Source organism: Apteryx rowi, unplaced genomic scaffold (assembly GCF_003343035.1).
Source record: "Apteryx rowi isolate R43461 unplaced genomic scaffold, aptRow1 scaffold_12, whole genome shotgun sequence".
NCBI lineage: Eukaryota > Metazoa > Chordata > Aves > Apterygiformes > Apterygidae > Apteryx > Apteryx rowi.
In genome coordinates, this window is record NW_020447419.1 from 5814621 (window position 1) to 5830883 (window position 16263).

Sequence of the window (16263 nt, forward strand, 5' to 3'; positions counted from 1 at the left end):
AAGGGCTACAAAGATGATTAAGGGACTGGAGCATCTCTCTTATGAGGAAAGACTGAGAGAGCTGGGCCTGTTTAGCTTGGAGAAGAGAAGGCTGAGAGGAGATCTTATCAATGTGTATAAGTATCTGAAGGGAGGGTGTCAAGAGGATGGGGCCAGACTTTTTTCAGTGGTGCCCAGCGATAGGACGCAAGGCAACGGGCACAAACTGAAACACAGACAATTCCATCTGAACATGAGAAAAAACTTCTTCACAGTGAGGGTGACAGAGCACTGGAACAGGTTGCCCAGAGAGGTTGTGGAGTCTCCTTCTCTAGAGATTTTCAAAATCTGCCTGGAYGCGATCCTGTGCAAGGTGCTCTAGGTGACCCTGCTTGAGCAGGGGGGTTGGACTAGATGATCTCCAGAGGTCCCTTCCAACCTCAACCATTCTGTGATTCTGTGATTTCACACAAAGCTGCGAAAATTTGGAATTCTATTCAGCAAAACACAAGTTTTCAGCTAATAATATTTCTTAAAAACTTTTTTTGGATTGARGCTTAAATATGTTTCTGTCATCATTCAGATGGTTTCACAAAGCTTTATGTTGGGTTCAGGTATTGCTGCTTATGAAGGTAAAGACAAGCAATACATTGCGAACACTATCCTACATTGCTGCCTCTCAGTGTTGAACTTAATTTTTTAAATTTGTAAGGGCTTACATTGCTCAAGCAACCATAAGCCATAGCCTAGTAACTGCTAACGCTAAACTACATCAGCGGGTTCTCCAGGAACAAACCGCAGGAAGGGAACAACTCTGCACATAGCTGTTTATGCCTTTACAGTCTTCAGAACACCAGTATCAATGAGGTGCTCTCCTACTTTTCTCTTCCCAGCCCCACTCCTACAACCAGCTCATTTTAACATGTTTAGGTTTTAAATTGACATTCTTCTGGTAAAGATATGCCATTACTGTAGTGCTTCATGATCTGAAATAACTCTTAGTTATGAGATCAAGAATAAACTTTCCTTCACAAAATTCTCCTTTTGCAAGCGACTCTGGATATGATCTACAGCCCATCTGAATTAAATCCATTCATAAGATATGGTAAACCCATTGAAGATGCGAACACTGGCTGTCAGGGGAATACATCATGCAGCACAATGAAAGAAAGTTTATTCATAGCCTAAAAAGGGCACAGAAAGCTCTATCAAGAAAGAGTACACAGAATTGAATGAGACGGCCAACCCTTCTACATTTCTTCTCTGCAAGGAGGTTGAGGTGATGAATCCAATTAACAGAAACCTCTTTCCCAGAAATAGAGTATGAGTGCTCTGGTTCAGAGGGACCAGAGCATAGCAGGCTCAGGAAGTATTTATGGAGCACAGTATGTTATCTGTAGCAGTATTTCCCTTGAGCAGCAACTCTTATTTCTGTTAGATCCCCTGGTTCAGCACCCTTGGGTCTACCAGAATGATTCTGAGTGGAATGAAACCAATGTTTTTCTTGATCCAAGACGAGATAAAGTGCTCCCCAGAAGGGACTCAATTAAATAAACTCGCTTCTTACAATGAATTCAGAAAGGTTCCAGCTTGGCAGAAATATATCAGTTCACAAGAAACATTCCACCTTTTCCTTTCCAGTTTCAGCCTTTCTCCTCTACACTTAGCAGTACAGGGCAGAGTCCTTAGAGCACTTCACCACAGACGGAGCAATGGCAGGAACAGCCACCACCATGGTGCTATAGTCCTGCTCTGTTGTGGCCTCCTGTGCCCAGAGCAGCAACAAACACAAGCAGCCTCAGAGTCTTTTCTACCTAGGAACTGCCTTCAGGTTACACCATGACACTGATCTCTTACGGCCACACTTTTTCCTTCTCTACCACCCCATTCAACCCAAAACAGAGGCTGGGAGAAGCACACTGGTTATTCAGCCTTCCTACTCACCAAGGTGGCTCCATAAAGTGCAAGAAACTGACACAGCTGACAAAAAAAAAAAAAAAAACAGGGAGAAGCTTGAGGACCATCTTAGTCCTAGAACCTGGGAGAAGGAAGTCTCATGGAATAGCCTGTATTTGATAGCACAGAGAAGAAATGCTGGATTTCCTATTCAGGACAACAGGCTTTCCCCTGCCATGTTTCAAGGGCTTGCTGCAGGGTATTAAATTCTTCATTTCTTTCCAAAGTCCCTTTTGGCAGTCGGTGCTTACCATTCTCAGTGCCACATTTCTTAAGGAATAAATGGAACATCTGCAAATCTGCACGAGTCCTACAATATAATTATCTACATTGACTCTAGTCAGATGTTCCCCCACCCCCAAAAAGGTTCCTTTTACTTTTGTCATAAAGTAACATTACTTATGCAAAATACACTTTGACTTGATTTACTAATTAAGAATAAGAAATAAAGTGTCAGAAGAAAAGAACAGTGCAGTCTATGTTGTTGTGGACACATTGAAAGATTATGGGCTAGGAAAGGAACATGCTTCTCCATTTACATGGACTGGACGCACAGAAAGATTTAAATTATAAAGATGCAGATGACTAAAAGAAAACCAGTGTTTCAGGCCAACTTTCCAGCTGGTGTAAAGTGGAGTGGCTCTGCTCACTTCAACAAGGATTATCCTGGTGCAACTGAAGCACAGTTACTTCAGAGAAAAGATTAGGTTTCTAAGTGCAAATACTGAAGGGAGCTGTCAGTGAAACAGTCTTGAACCTTGCCTCCCCTCCTATCCCCTTCCCCCACAAAAAACGCAGGCTAGTTCCTAGATGGTTTGAGCTGGTACAGCTCCACTGACTTCAGATGGTCAGAGTACTGCATGATATGACCTGTAGACTACCCAGAATTATGAAAGAGAATAGTCTCTCCCACCCTATTGCTTCAAATAGCAGTGTTAAGAAAGTTATGCTGGACACTGTTTAGTGGCCTGTTCCTGGAGCCCCAGCACCAGCTTTTTGGGATAAACAGTTTATTGCAGTGCAGATGGATATGAAGGGGTGACTACAACAGACATAGTGAACACGAGCAGAGTTGTCATTCGCACAGTAGAGCACAGGCTTTCCTTCCTACCCTGCATGCACCAAGTGATGGCCCTTTCACCAATGTCCACCACCTGTTTCCTTGCCTGGCCTATTCCCAGCATGTTTCAGGTTTTACAGCCATTCCAAGCACGTGACAGGGGAGAGGGGAAACAGCCAAGAGCCTTACAAGGAGGATATGCAGCAATAATATACCACACTATAGTTATTTTTCTAGGGGGGAAAAATACACTCAGGGCCCTCTCCTTCAGGAGGGAACACAGTCCCCCAGGGCAGCTCTCTTTTACCCAGAGCTGTGTGAATTGAGCTGCAGTGAGCAGCTCAGCTCCGTCACTGCAATAATTCCTTTACTGGGTTCTTCTTTAGGACTCTGCTTCAGTTACCAGGAGAGCTGCACCAGCTTGCTGTTGTGTGGGCTGAGCCCTGGCCAGCAAACACCCCTCTTTGGGCCAGGCAGACTCCCACTCTGGGGAGCCCCTCTGGCAGCCTGGCACAGCAAGCAAGATGCCAGAGGCAGGCCTGGACACCTTGGGCTCCAGTGTGGGGACCTGGTCTTTACCCTTGGCCCCCAGGGCAGCATCACTAGGAGAGAAGGTGAGAGGAGGCTGCAGCTTTGCCAACTGCAAGGCAGGGGCTGTTCCTCTTCTACTGACAGCCCCTGAGCACAGCTTCCCTTGGCCAGAGGCAACACCTCTCCCAGTCTAGCCCCCAGGAGCCGGTGCCACGGGCTGTACAGAAAGGAGGACAGGCCGGGCAGACAAGCAGAGCCCCCTTGCAGCAGGGCCCCTCGGGGGGAGGCGGGCGGGGGGCAGTCAGGGGCTCCCCGAGTCGGGGTGCAGAGCAGAGGGACCAACGCGGGGCAGGAGCCGCGCTTCTCGCCGGAGGGGAGGGAGCGCCCGGTGCCCGGGAGCGGGTGGGGGCTTCTCCCCGCGCCCTGACGTAAAAACTAAGCGGGGCTGCTCGCTCCGGCTTCTTAAGGAGCGCGGCGGCGCCGGGCGCGGAGAGCGCCCTGCCCGCCCTGCCGCCGGAGCGCCGAGGTAAGGACGGGCGGCGCCGGGGGGACGGGACGGGACGGGACGGGAGCCCGGGACGGGGCAGCAGCCCCGGGCAGAGCCGCGCGCAGCTCCGGGCGGCTCGCAAACGCCGCTCGCCACCGCGGTCAGCACCTAAGCTCTAGGATTGAGAACAGCCGTAATTCTTAGCTCCAGCCATGCAAACGGTGACAAGTCAGCTAATGAACTTTTTTTTGTTGCAAGGCACTGTACATTCCGTGTGTGTGTGTGTGTTTAAATAGTGGTGGTGGTAGGGGGAAGTCAGAGCCCTGAGCATCCCCTCAACTCTCCTCAGCCATCTAAAAAATCCCGAGGTTTGCAGCAGACTAACAGCAGAATGCTCCCTCACTTCAACCAGATCATACGGGCTAGTGCTCCCGGCTACTGGTCCGGACCCACACCACACTAAATGCCGCAGACCCGCAGACGCCCGCCCTGCCCGACCGTCCCTTTGTTCACACCTCTGACAAATCCAGAACCCCTCACCCTTGTTTTATCCAATTTTGTAACTTAGAAAGTTTCCCCGGGGTGGGGGGGAAAAGCAAAGTAACCAACCCAATCGTTAACCAATGCAAACCAGATTGCCCCCTGCCCAAGTGACAGCATCATCTTTAAAAGACAATTTTAGTATCACGCCTCAGTTTGAACTATCCTTTTTTTTTTTTTTTTTTCCCCATGGTCATATCTACAATTGCTAAATTGTTTTCAAAACCAGTAAAAGAAAAAAAGACTTTTGAAAATAAGGAGTGTAACTAAATCCAAATCTTGTCAGAGGAACAAGGCAACTATACCACAAGAAGAGATTTCAAAGTAACTTTTGAGCTTGCTAAATACGAAGTTAACAATGTCCCTTGAAATGTTACAGTAAGCGTATATCTACGCGCATGTTGCACAGCATACCATGCATGGGTGTCTGCTATCCCGTGGAAGGGCTTTTGTGCACAAAGCAGTAAGAATGGAGTAGCGACTCACAAGACTTCTACAGTTTCRCCTTTGAGAGCCATCAAAACCTGCCTCGAGCAGCAGGGCACACAGCAAGGTGCTTCTAGAGATCTTGGCCACAGGCATAAGGACAGCCCCATTTTGTTAAAGTAAGCAGCAGTGTAACAGGGCTCCTACCACTGCTGTCATAGGTGACAGCCCTAGGCATAGCAGTACAGGAAGACTGTGCTGTCCCTCTTCTATTGATTAAATGCAGGGGTCAGATCCAAGACCTGTCAAGCCAAGTCTGCTCACAGGATCCTAACTCAGTTTAAAAATGACTGTAAACAGTTGGAGAGTTAGTTCTCTGAAGTCTAAATACCTCCAAAGTTTTCCCAGAACCCCATCAAGTAGCCAGACAGGGGGGAGGCAGTAATATCACTGCCAGGACTGAAATTTCTGAAGAGTCTCCTTTAGCTCCGCAGGGGAAATACAGTTCACAAAGGGCCCAACCCTCTCCCCCCTCGCACACTGGTGCGGGGAGAATAGCCCAGGACTGGGCTGCCTTTCACATGCAATCTGTCCGTACAGAGTTATCCTGCCTCCTATGTTTTCCTTTGCACAGCAGAGGGGCATTGCTTCTGCTGAGCACTCACAGAAGAGGCTGTCTACACAAAAACCCAGCTGCTGATTAAGTTAAGCTGATTGAGAGATCTAGTTAAAAAAAAAAGAAAAAAGAAAGCCAAAACACTCAAGGATTCAGCACACTTGTTAACACTTATTTGCCCCCAAAATGATCTCAGATGTTACCAATTGCCACAGAACCCAAACCTGTTACCTCTCATACACATTAGAAATGCGTATTAGAAATTAAATGAAGTTTGATGGAGATGACTGGACCTTGCTGTTCCTAAAAGGTTATCACTCTTAGGTTTTCCCCCCTGTAGCTGCTAGTTACCAAGTTTCACAATTCTAACAGACAATCCTTACAGTGATCTGCGACAAGCATCTGTACATTACATTACCAGAACAATTCAAGTTTATACACATGCGTGCATGCATGCTGTGCAATACAAGCTATCGTGCTGTGGCTTTGCTGTATCATCATTTCAGAACTGTTCTGCATTTTAACAGGTATCATAGTCCTGTTCAAAGGATGGTTTTGCAACTTACCATTAATTCATTAAAACAGTTACAAGAAATAGTTTCCCACCTGCTGCCCACAGATCACTGGGAGTCTGCAGATTATTTTAAAGGGTTCACAAAATTTTACTGAGGAAAGCAAGATGGTCAGAAAGTTTAAATTCTCTGTAAAAGAGTGGATTTTTATTTGCAGATCTCTAACCTTTTTCAATAAAGACAAAGGCTTTCAATATGAAGAAGTTCCAGATAAGAGTTCATCATACAGATTTAAGGATAAYTAACAATTTTAACATATGCTTCCACTGCACAGAGTAATGCAACTCTACTGTAGTTATACTCATACATGCAAAAGACTGCACACACATTTTAAAGACCTGAGGAAGAATTATGACTACATAAAGTACCTTCTATGTGATGTGAAATAGCAAGATTTTAATTCCTTCATACAATAGCCAGAAGTTTCTCCAGTTTCCTTTGTTTCTGTGACATTTCAGTGACACAATGGATCTTGGGAGCAGAGGAAGAATCCACTGCAACATGAGACTCACTTGCTCTCTGCTGATCATGGGAGCGTTCTGCATGACACCTTTCCTCTGCCATAGCCAAATTGATCCACTGGCTCTTGGGCGAGCAGACCCCCAGTGTTGGGAATCCTCCTCATCTGTCTTGCTGGAAATGAGGAAGCCTCGCATTTCTGACTCTGTCAGTGGCTTTTGGGACTTTATGATTTTCCTGAAATCATCAGAGAACTTGAAACACGGGGCTCTGTTCTGGGACCTGGCTCAGCTCTTCTGGGATATCTATGTGGACTGCGTGCTCTCCAGAACCCATGGCCTAGGGAGAAGGCAGCTAGCAGAAGCTGAACAGAAAATCACTACTCTACATTCTCAATTCACATGGAGAAACCAAGGTTACCACTCCTTTAATACAGATCTCTTAGGCAGTAACTAGAGGCTAGTAGGGAAAAAAAGGGATACAAGCTTATTTTGCCATGTGTTAATAGCACAGAAGCAATTGACAGGGCTGCACAAAAAAAACCCATCTGGTAGAGAACTATGTTTATGTTCAAAATGATCTCAGCAAGAATTTGACCTCCAAATTACCTGAACTCCAGTGATAGCTTTTAAGTTTCAAATTTGGCAGGGGTGGGGGAGGGTGGAGGGCAGGGATAGACAGTGAAAGACAGGAGGATTCAAACAAAAAAAAGGCAGYGCAGTAACTGAACATAAAAAGATGTTCTGATATACCAACATTTTACCACTATTGTGCTAGCATTTCTAGCTAGGCTAGGTCAGCATTTCTCATTCTGATGGGTGCGTTACCCCACGAACAGTCATACTGGTGCTGCTGAGAAGAACAGCAATCTTGCAGCAGGATGATAAGGATACATTTACTTCCATCTAGTAGTCAACTGCTAGATATTTCTTCCTATTTCCATACTGGTAACTAGGTCCAACAGACAATGGAAACAAATCTAGGACTCAGGAGTGTGCAGGAYTTCAGACACAGCTTCAGCTCTGGGAGGAAGAATAGGAGCTATGACACTAAATGCAGCAATTCCTAGTCTCCAGGTTCCCATCCCCAGAGCAGAATCCACAGGCTTAAAGTAAGTGCCTCACAGTAGGGTGAGAACTGACACCTCACAACAGGATCTGCAAACGGTAGCATGACACTCAGCCTTCCCACTCTCAGAAGGAAGATCCCGCATAGCTTTTCCTAAGTCTCACTCCCCTCCAAGGCTTCAGTTCTGGTCCCGCTACCAGCAGAAACATCCTTCCACTGGGAATATCCTCCTCCAGAAAGGGGAAGGTGCTATTTTTTGATGGAGGGGAAGAAGTGCTGCTGCTTCCACAAGCAGTTTAACATGTAAGACCCACAGGGAGGATGCAGAACTGCTTTTCCACCCAAAAGGATTCAGACTTCTATCTCTACTTCCTAGGTCAGTGTCTTAGTCATTAGGCTGTTAGGGAGCACTGTGCATGGAATAATGAAGAACCTCCATGGGTGGCTACCCATTAGGGTGTCTCTGAAGAAGGGACTTGTACTCACGATTCTTCCACTCTGGGGACAGCTATATGCCTTCACAGTCCCGGTCTTAACCACAAACCTTGAATTGTGCGCTGAAAGATAGGGTTCAATAGGAAGGATAGAGAGGTCCTTACCCCCATTATAGAGCCTTATAGAGTGTCCTAGCTGGCAAGCTGGGAGGTGAGAGTWATGCGTTTGAGTCAACCCTCTCAAAGTCAGGAGGAAGAGCAACTCCCAAACACAAGTCCAGTTTCTAAACTGTGAACCAAGTCACCACTACCTGCATTTTAAAAGCAAACAGTAGACCATATCCTGCCCTTCAAAAAGTCTGAGCTAACCACACAGCTCCGAGAAGATCTCTGCTATGTTGAGCCATGCTGACAGAAGACAGCCCAGAACCCCCTTCTGGTTCCCAAGCGGCCTTGGGCATCACAAAGGCACCAAATTACTCAGTCCTGGCAAGACTGCTGCACTTTTGAGCATAAGCAGAGTGCAGCTTTAGACACCTGGGGCAGTAGTAGTATCAAAACCTGACATGCCCACAAGGCTAAAGCACCAGATTAATTACTGTTTTCAAGACTGCAGCTTTGAATGTCATTGCCTAAATTCCCCCTAAGCCTTTTGTTTACATTTGGCTTTTCATATCTATGTCACACTCTGTTTTTCTTAAATAAACAGCTTTTGTCCAAGACACTGATTAAGGGTAAGCCTGATGTATTTTGAAGAAACAAATTACATGTTTTGTGAATAACTGTTTACTCCCATACAGAGAGATTTTAAGACACTACTTAGTATGCACACTTTAAGAGAAACAAGGATTTTCCCCACCCTTCCTTATTCTTTTGCCTCTCTGTTTTGTGAATTGTAATCAGTTCATCTGGTTTCTCTGTACAATTGATTAACACCAGTTAGTAGCAGGCAGCTTACAGCAGTGACAGCCTAAATTTCATTTTTTGAACAAGCTATCTAACCTCTCATCCAAGCCTTCCAGTTTCTTAACAAAGCTGGTTGTTCTAATCTTCGTAACTCCTGACCCTACTGCCTTGTTTAGTCACTGAAAACCGAAAAATCAATTGTTAATAATTGCAGATAGAAATCTCACACTAGCAAACGATGAGGAACTGAATTACCGCTTATGCATAAGAAGATGTACAAGCCTGTTTTCTCAGCCCAAAGAGCAGCACTGCTAGCATTTGAATGACCTTGTGTACTTCATTCCGTATCTACATGGGCAGATATGAATAGCTTTCAGCAGGCTGTTTTAAAAGTCAAACATTAATGCTAGATTTTTTTTGTCTTATACTCTTACTTTTGTATCTGTTGAGAACATCTTTGTTGATCTACACTGAACTTATTGGTTTTTATTCCTCCCAAATACTTGCACCAATTTAATCTTACCTTTTTTTTTTTTAAATGGTAAACAGTATTGTAAATCAAGAGCAACTTGTAAGCTGTATTCACAGTAGTACCTTAAACATATCATTGAAATGAAAAAGCAAGACAGAGATCTGAACTTAGCGCAGAAATACTGCTGCTAAGGTGTTATTATTATAGCATCAGATTTCAGAATGAAAGGGTTAACCACATGAGGCCATCGTAAAAATAGAGTATCAGGAACTGCGCTTTTCTAGGAAAAACAAACAAAAAATTCTAAGTCAAAAAACCTAGTGAAGTCCTTGGTAAACCTTTCAGATGTTGCTGAACAGAACCACACTATCACACCTAACAGGCACCTTCACAGTTTCTCAGACTCTGTTCATCTGGGAAACAGGACCAAGAGACCAAGTTTACCAAGACAGTGGTAGAAATAGTCCAGTCCAGACTTACAGCGCCAAACGCTGTTTTCTGAATCACTCTAGTCCTGCTAGACTCCTCCTTGAGGTTACCAAAAGGTCTGAAGATACTCTTCAGGCTCTATCACAATCCATAAAAACCTTAACAAAAATCAAAACTGAAAAATCACTGCTAATTATGAATTATCTGAAAAACACCCAGACTCCATCCACTGGAGTCCCATTTAATCCGACAGCATTACAACTTGATATCTCCAGACATCCTGCAGAGAAGTGCTAGTCAGCTCCAGACTGAGTGCAAAAGGGCAGATGAGGAGAGCCTTTAGAATTATCTGGCCAAGGTATCTTTAGCTACACATTCCCTTCCCTTAACAAAATCCAAATGCTATGAAAAAGCAGTTTTCACAAAAGCATTTTTCACAATACAACACTGGAGTTAGATGTGCTAGAGCAATTACAACTCTCATAAAGTCAAAACAAGGACTTGAAAATCACAAGGAAAAATGAAGCAAACAAAAGCAAATAAAGCTTTTGWACTCACCACAAATCTTCCTGAAGATCAGCTGTACAGAATAAACCCTCCTCAGCAGTCATGTAGCACTTCACTATAAACATTTGGAGAATACAAACACCAACCCCCCTCCCCCCGCCCTACTTTTTCTCTACCTTTYTTCTCCTGGTCCCACAGGCTCCTCTACTGCCAGGTCCCTCAGAGTGGCCACAGCTGTGCACACCTCCCCTCACAGGTGCAGGCAGTTGGGCTCAGATCAACCCTCACACACGGCCCAACTTGCTGTCCTGACTCTGCTGGGGCTGCAGGGTGCCAGCCAGGGCAGTGGGACAAAGGCTGCTGTATTATGCATGTGAGCAGGTATTGTGTTAAACAGTTACTTTTTCAGAAAACAAATGTGATTGAAAGAAATAAAGCCAATCAACAGGCTTTTGGAGACCATTGCATAGAAAATATCCTATCATTCTTCAAATGTGCCACTAACTTTTATGATAAATCTCATCTACTGTGCAAGGAGGTTGATGGCAAGTTAGTGAGTTGGTAAGACCAGGACATGACTCTGATAGTTGGGTGCTCTGACTTTGCTCATTACAAATAGGAAACTTTTATATGAACACTGATGGAAAAGGTCCATGCTGGGGGGAAAAGTTCAAAGTAACTTGTCAATGAAGGGCAACTTGCAAACAGAGGGATATGGCTATCACCAAAACAAGAGATTTTGGGGCAATGACAATTAGTTGCTGCTGATAAAATTGGGACAGTAGCAGCTAAAAATGGAGGAAATACAGATGTGGCAAGCTGAGCACTCAGCTGCTCTTTGTTGTTTGGAAATTGATAACTTTATATATTTTCATGTCACTTTTCAGGGATATTTTCTCATATTCAGAGGATGCCAGTTCTGAAGAAGAAAGATGTGTTTGAAGATTTAATAAGTGTCTACGTGCAAAAGAGTAGATCTACGTTACTTGGAAGAGTCACTGAGGAGCTAGGCAAAAAGAGGAAATAACACATTTAGACTAAGATCTTTATCTGTACTTTTTTTTAAAACTATTTGTTCAGTTTTTGCATTTTAATCCTCATGGATGTTACTTTACATGGTGGAAGAAAGCCTGTAACTATGAGCACTGTGTCTCTGATTAACTTTGGCTTCTTGGATCTGTGAATTTTTTTTAATTGCCTATGAATTCAGTCTCTTTAATAAACTGCATGATTTATAAGCAGTTGGCCACTTTAATGTGTATGTATGTGAGCTTTTTATACTGCATGTGAGCTACTAAAACTCATTGTATTTTGGGTGCTGAAATAGAAACAACTGATCGTTCAATAAGATACAGACAAGCCARTCAGGAAGTTGCCAAAAACCTTCACTGACTCCAGGACAGGATTAGAGTTGAGATGGTGATGTTTTATTTTATGTACAGGTGTATGTTTGTACAAAGCAACTATTGCTGGAAGACATCATTCTACCAAAGAAAAGTAGTACATATTTTTATATTAAAAATATCTTCAAAAAATGTTTTCAGTTTTCCAGAAAAAAAAAAATTAACAGGTGTTACCAGACCCTCTCCTGTTTGCTTTCACATGACATTTTTATGGCAACTTGCAGCAAAGTTAATATTTCCCCAAAATTTTTAGTTCTGAAAAATGTTAAACTGTTACATATTGTCACTTAGAGTTGTTAATTAAAAGAATCCTCTTGGCATAACTTGAATTTGCTTCTTTTATGGTTTGCAAACTCTCTGTAGCCAAATCAGTTCCCTCTGACTTTTACTGATAACTCTAACAGGCAATTTGGTATTAATTCAGCAACGTAACTTTGGGCAATTGATACTTGATGCTTTGATGAAATGAAATATTACCACTGCCTGACTGGATGAAAGCAACTACAAAACTCAGCTGTTCGGGGTAAATACATTTAGTTGCTCATTCACAGTGTCTTTCCCTGAGCATATGGCAATATTTGTTTTTTGCAAAATGCCTGAAGAAAAACTCATTTGCTCATTTGCACACTTTGGGTGTTCAGCAACTTGCAGAAATAGGCTTAAGTAGCAAAATGTGTAAATAAAATCTTGAAGTAGTTAGTGGGCCTGAATGAAACAAAGTTTAAACATAGTCCCACGGTGTGAAATGCTGATCTTATGGAAGCAGACAGCAAAATTCAGAGGCCTATCAACTTCAGTGGCGCTGAATTTGTGCTTAAAGTTAAGCACTCATTCAAACGCTCAAGAGAGGGGGGAAACGCTAAAGCAGCACGAGCTCAGGGAGCACGTAGTTTAGCGTACTCAGCACCCTGTCTCCCCAGCTGCCTCTGCCACAGCTTACCAGAGTGCTCTGTTACCGCGTGGGAGACAGGCAAGGGCATTGTTACAACAGATCTGCTCTCTCTTGTACTACTGTTGTTCATTACCTAAGTTAATATATCTAAAAGCCCCATTATGCCCAGCTTTGTATTAACACAAGAGACACAATCTTCACCCACAGTCCCTACCGCTATTAACACCAGCAACAGAGTATGGTAGGGGCTGCATGCCTCAGCCATGTGGGATTGGTACTGCTGTAGAGCAGATGTTACCTGTCCTCATCTTTCTCAAACTCAAGAGAATGTAAAACCAGAGAAACGATCTGAACAGGTACTTTTTGTTTTAGCTGCTCTTTCATAGGGCCTTTTGGGAATAGGCTAGTGCTTTCAATCTAGACACGTTCCTACCGTAACAACAGGATTCTCTAGGAAAGGACTGCTGGCATCCTTCTTCCTCCTCACATATAACAACAGAGACAGTGAAATACCACTGCTGACCAAGCTGATGTTTATCTTAGACAAATTCACAATAGTGCCCTGCCTCAGCAAGTTTCTTAATTAACAGGCTGTAGCATCATTTGGCCTTTGAGGAAATGGGGAGGGAAGGATTAGTATGTGGAGGAAGGTTTGAGAAAACAACTTAGTCTCTAATATGAGGTCACACTATGGAGAACAGTTGGAAACTGCTGCTGTAAAGATGACAATGTGTTATTAATTGTGCTGAAATAAAAAGGAGATGCAATTAAATATAAACTTGCAATTAATAAAATTCCTAAAGGAACTCCTACCTCACGTATTTTCTTCCCTCTGATGGGCTCAGAGCTCAATTCTATTTTATAGCTTAGGTCTTGCTTGCTTTTTTCCAGGTCTCGACAGTTTGACAGGAAAACAGAACTGGATGATGCTGATGTTTGCTATTCATTCACTCACTATAAATTTGGGCCTTTGAGGTTGGCTGTGTTAAGAAAGTGCTGTGAATATGGAATGTGAGTAGGTTTGCTGTACATTCTCAAAGGAATAATTCAAAATGGGCCCGTGATTATAGACAAGGCATTGCCTCCTATCCCTCTCCCCTGTGATCTTCATTGCAGATCTTGAGGTAAGAACCAGGGGTGTGTTTGCAGCTACTGTGGCTTACTGTTCCTCAGTCTGAGTGTGACAGGAAAAGGACAGAATGAGCATGTGCTCCAGGTGGGGACATCTTAAATGATCAAAGAGGCACAAGCCCAAAGGCATGGGGACATTTGACAGAGAGGAGGCTCTGACTCTCCCACTAATTTGCTATGTGATCTTCCATTTTCTTCCAGCATTGCAAGTCAGAAACCTGTGATGAAGGTGGCTGTTCAGGAAACGCTTTACATCCTTGGCCTTGTTGAGTCCTTGTTTCCTTAATCCTTGTGATAAAATAAAACTTCCTGTCTGAGGTTGCGCAAATCCATGTGGTCAACATTTCCATTTTTAAAAGAGGCTGTAGTAATGCTTACCATCTTATTAAATCCTAAGTTTAATGAGCAGGGGACTCTAAGTAAAAAAATGCTTGGGTTTTCTTAGTAATTAACTAGGCTTATGATCACAAATCATTGCAGCCCAGAAGCAGAAAGTATTAATGTCACAATAATGAATATATCTGATCAAACAACAAATTACTCTGCACAATTTACTAGCATTTCTACCACACCCCCCTTGAAAATGACTCCAATTACTTCAGATTATTTAAATTCAGAGCATCCCTCAGAACTGTAACACTTGGAGGTATCTTGGACTATATTTTTGTTAGAGTAACATAGAGGAGGAAAAAAAAATCATAACTTTTTCCTCTCACCTCCTACAGAACTGTTCATGATACTTCAGTGGGGTAAATATAAACATGACACATGAGGAGTCACCCAGAGGAAAGCTGGCAATGCAAGCCCTAGGTACCTTTTTCTCTGTCAAACTACCTCATGCCTGACTGAGATTGCTTCACTGTGAGCTGGACTGAGTAACAACAAAATAAAGGGCTTGGGATTTTGTTCCTTTCATCTTATAGGGAATTGGCAGCTAAACAGCTGCCTAACAGCATGGAAAACACTTCCTTGAGTCTTTATCTCCTGCCATGAAGTAAGAGCTAAATGCTAAGAGGTTCAGTGATACCCATTTGTAATGATTTGCATTCCAGACCTGTCCCCCTATTGCACCTGACCAAACCAGTATTTTTCAGCTGTTGCTGTTTATGACCAATTTTAATTCAGTTGCACTGACTCTGAAGGGTATTTAAAGCCTCATCAGAAGCTGATGGGTATCTTCTCAATATCAGTAGTTATGTTCCTTGGCCTGTTCTTTGTATCTCTTGGCACTGTTATATCACAAAAGCTACTAAGTTTCTGTCTCACACTATATCCTGTTTAAGTCAGAATACAGATGCATCCATGTTCTAGTGACCTCATCGCTAAGTGTTTTCTGGGGTCCTCCTCCTTCAGTTACTTTCTTTATTTTTCACCCTTTACACCTTGCCTTTGCAAATTGTTTGTTAACTTCCAGTTCCATACCATTATCTGTGGTTTGTAATTCTTGAATATTTGCATTATGCATAATTAAGGCTTCCTGTAACCAAAAGTAGCAGAAAGAACCAGGAATGTTCATTATCATCACCACCACAGTGTAAGGTCTTTCAAGGAGGTGGCTGAGGTGCTACCAGAAGAAAACAGATTTTCTAGTCATTTTAATACAAGTCAGACAGTCCATTTATCTCAGTGATTATAATTCATTCTAAAAAATACAAAACCAGGAAACTCTAGGTGGAAAATTGAGTGTTTTGCTGAGTAGCTTTTCTTAAACACTATATTTTCATTGGCCTTTTCAATCACATCAGCCTAACCCTGTTTGATTATATATGAAGCTAAGTTTTAGCATATGTAATTTACCTGACTTTTCTCTCAGAGCTTCCAAAATAATTTGCTTTCACCCAAATTGATTTTTTTTCTTAGTAGTCACAAACAAATTCCTGTAACCATTAGGAGTCTTTTCTTTCTTAGTAAGCTGCTATGTTCCAGTGACTTCAACTAAAACACTTAAGAGTATGTAAATTGCTCTTGAACCATGACTGCTTTTGAGCCCACATCCACATACTCATTCACTGTTTTTTGTATACCTCCTCCAGAACAGTGACAACAAGTAGCTGGACCTATAATTTTACTCTCTGAAGTGGTACTGAATCATTTATATTTCTCAGATCTTTAAAACACTTTTGTGCACTATCAGAATAAATGTCTGTCTTGCTGCTGTCATCAACAAGAGATACAGCACAATTCCTAGGAAAGAACTCAAACCATGGTGTATCAACAGCTAAAGAGAGAGAACTGGGCAATCATCTGCACTGCTAAGGAATCAGTAAGTTTGCTATTAGTTCATGTTGTTATTTAACAAATAATTAACAACCCAAAATAGTACAACCTCTTGTAATAACATCATTAATTATCATTAACATACCCTGTCTTCACCCATTACCTCAATCTTCAGAAC

At 42.9% G+C, this 16263-nt stretch overlaps 1 protein-coding gene across 1 annotated transcript; it reads left to right on the forward strand.

The window, feature by feature from the left end:
* The first annotated feature begins 6632 nt into the window (after positions 1-6632).
* Positions 6633-11469, forward strand: FAM237A (family with sequence similarity 237 member A). Its single transcript, XM_026086992.1, has 2 exons — positions 6633-7041; positions 11330-11469. Exons 1-2 carry the CDS (start codon positions 6633-6635, stop codon positions 11467-11469), a joined length of 549 nt encoding a protein of 182 aa, XP_025942777.1.
* Positions 11470-16263: the final 4794 nt, after the last annotated feature.

Bases quoted from the DNA above. Each gene is read 5' to 3' on its own strand.
- FAM237A (XM_026086992.1), top strand. From the start codon at position 6,633: ATGGATCTTGGGAGCAGAGGAAGAATCCACTGCAACATGAGACTCACT. The intron at 7,042-11,329 runs GTTACCACTCCT...GTCACTTTTCAG, and splicing joins ATTCACATGGAGAAACCAAG to GGATATTTTCTCATATTCAG.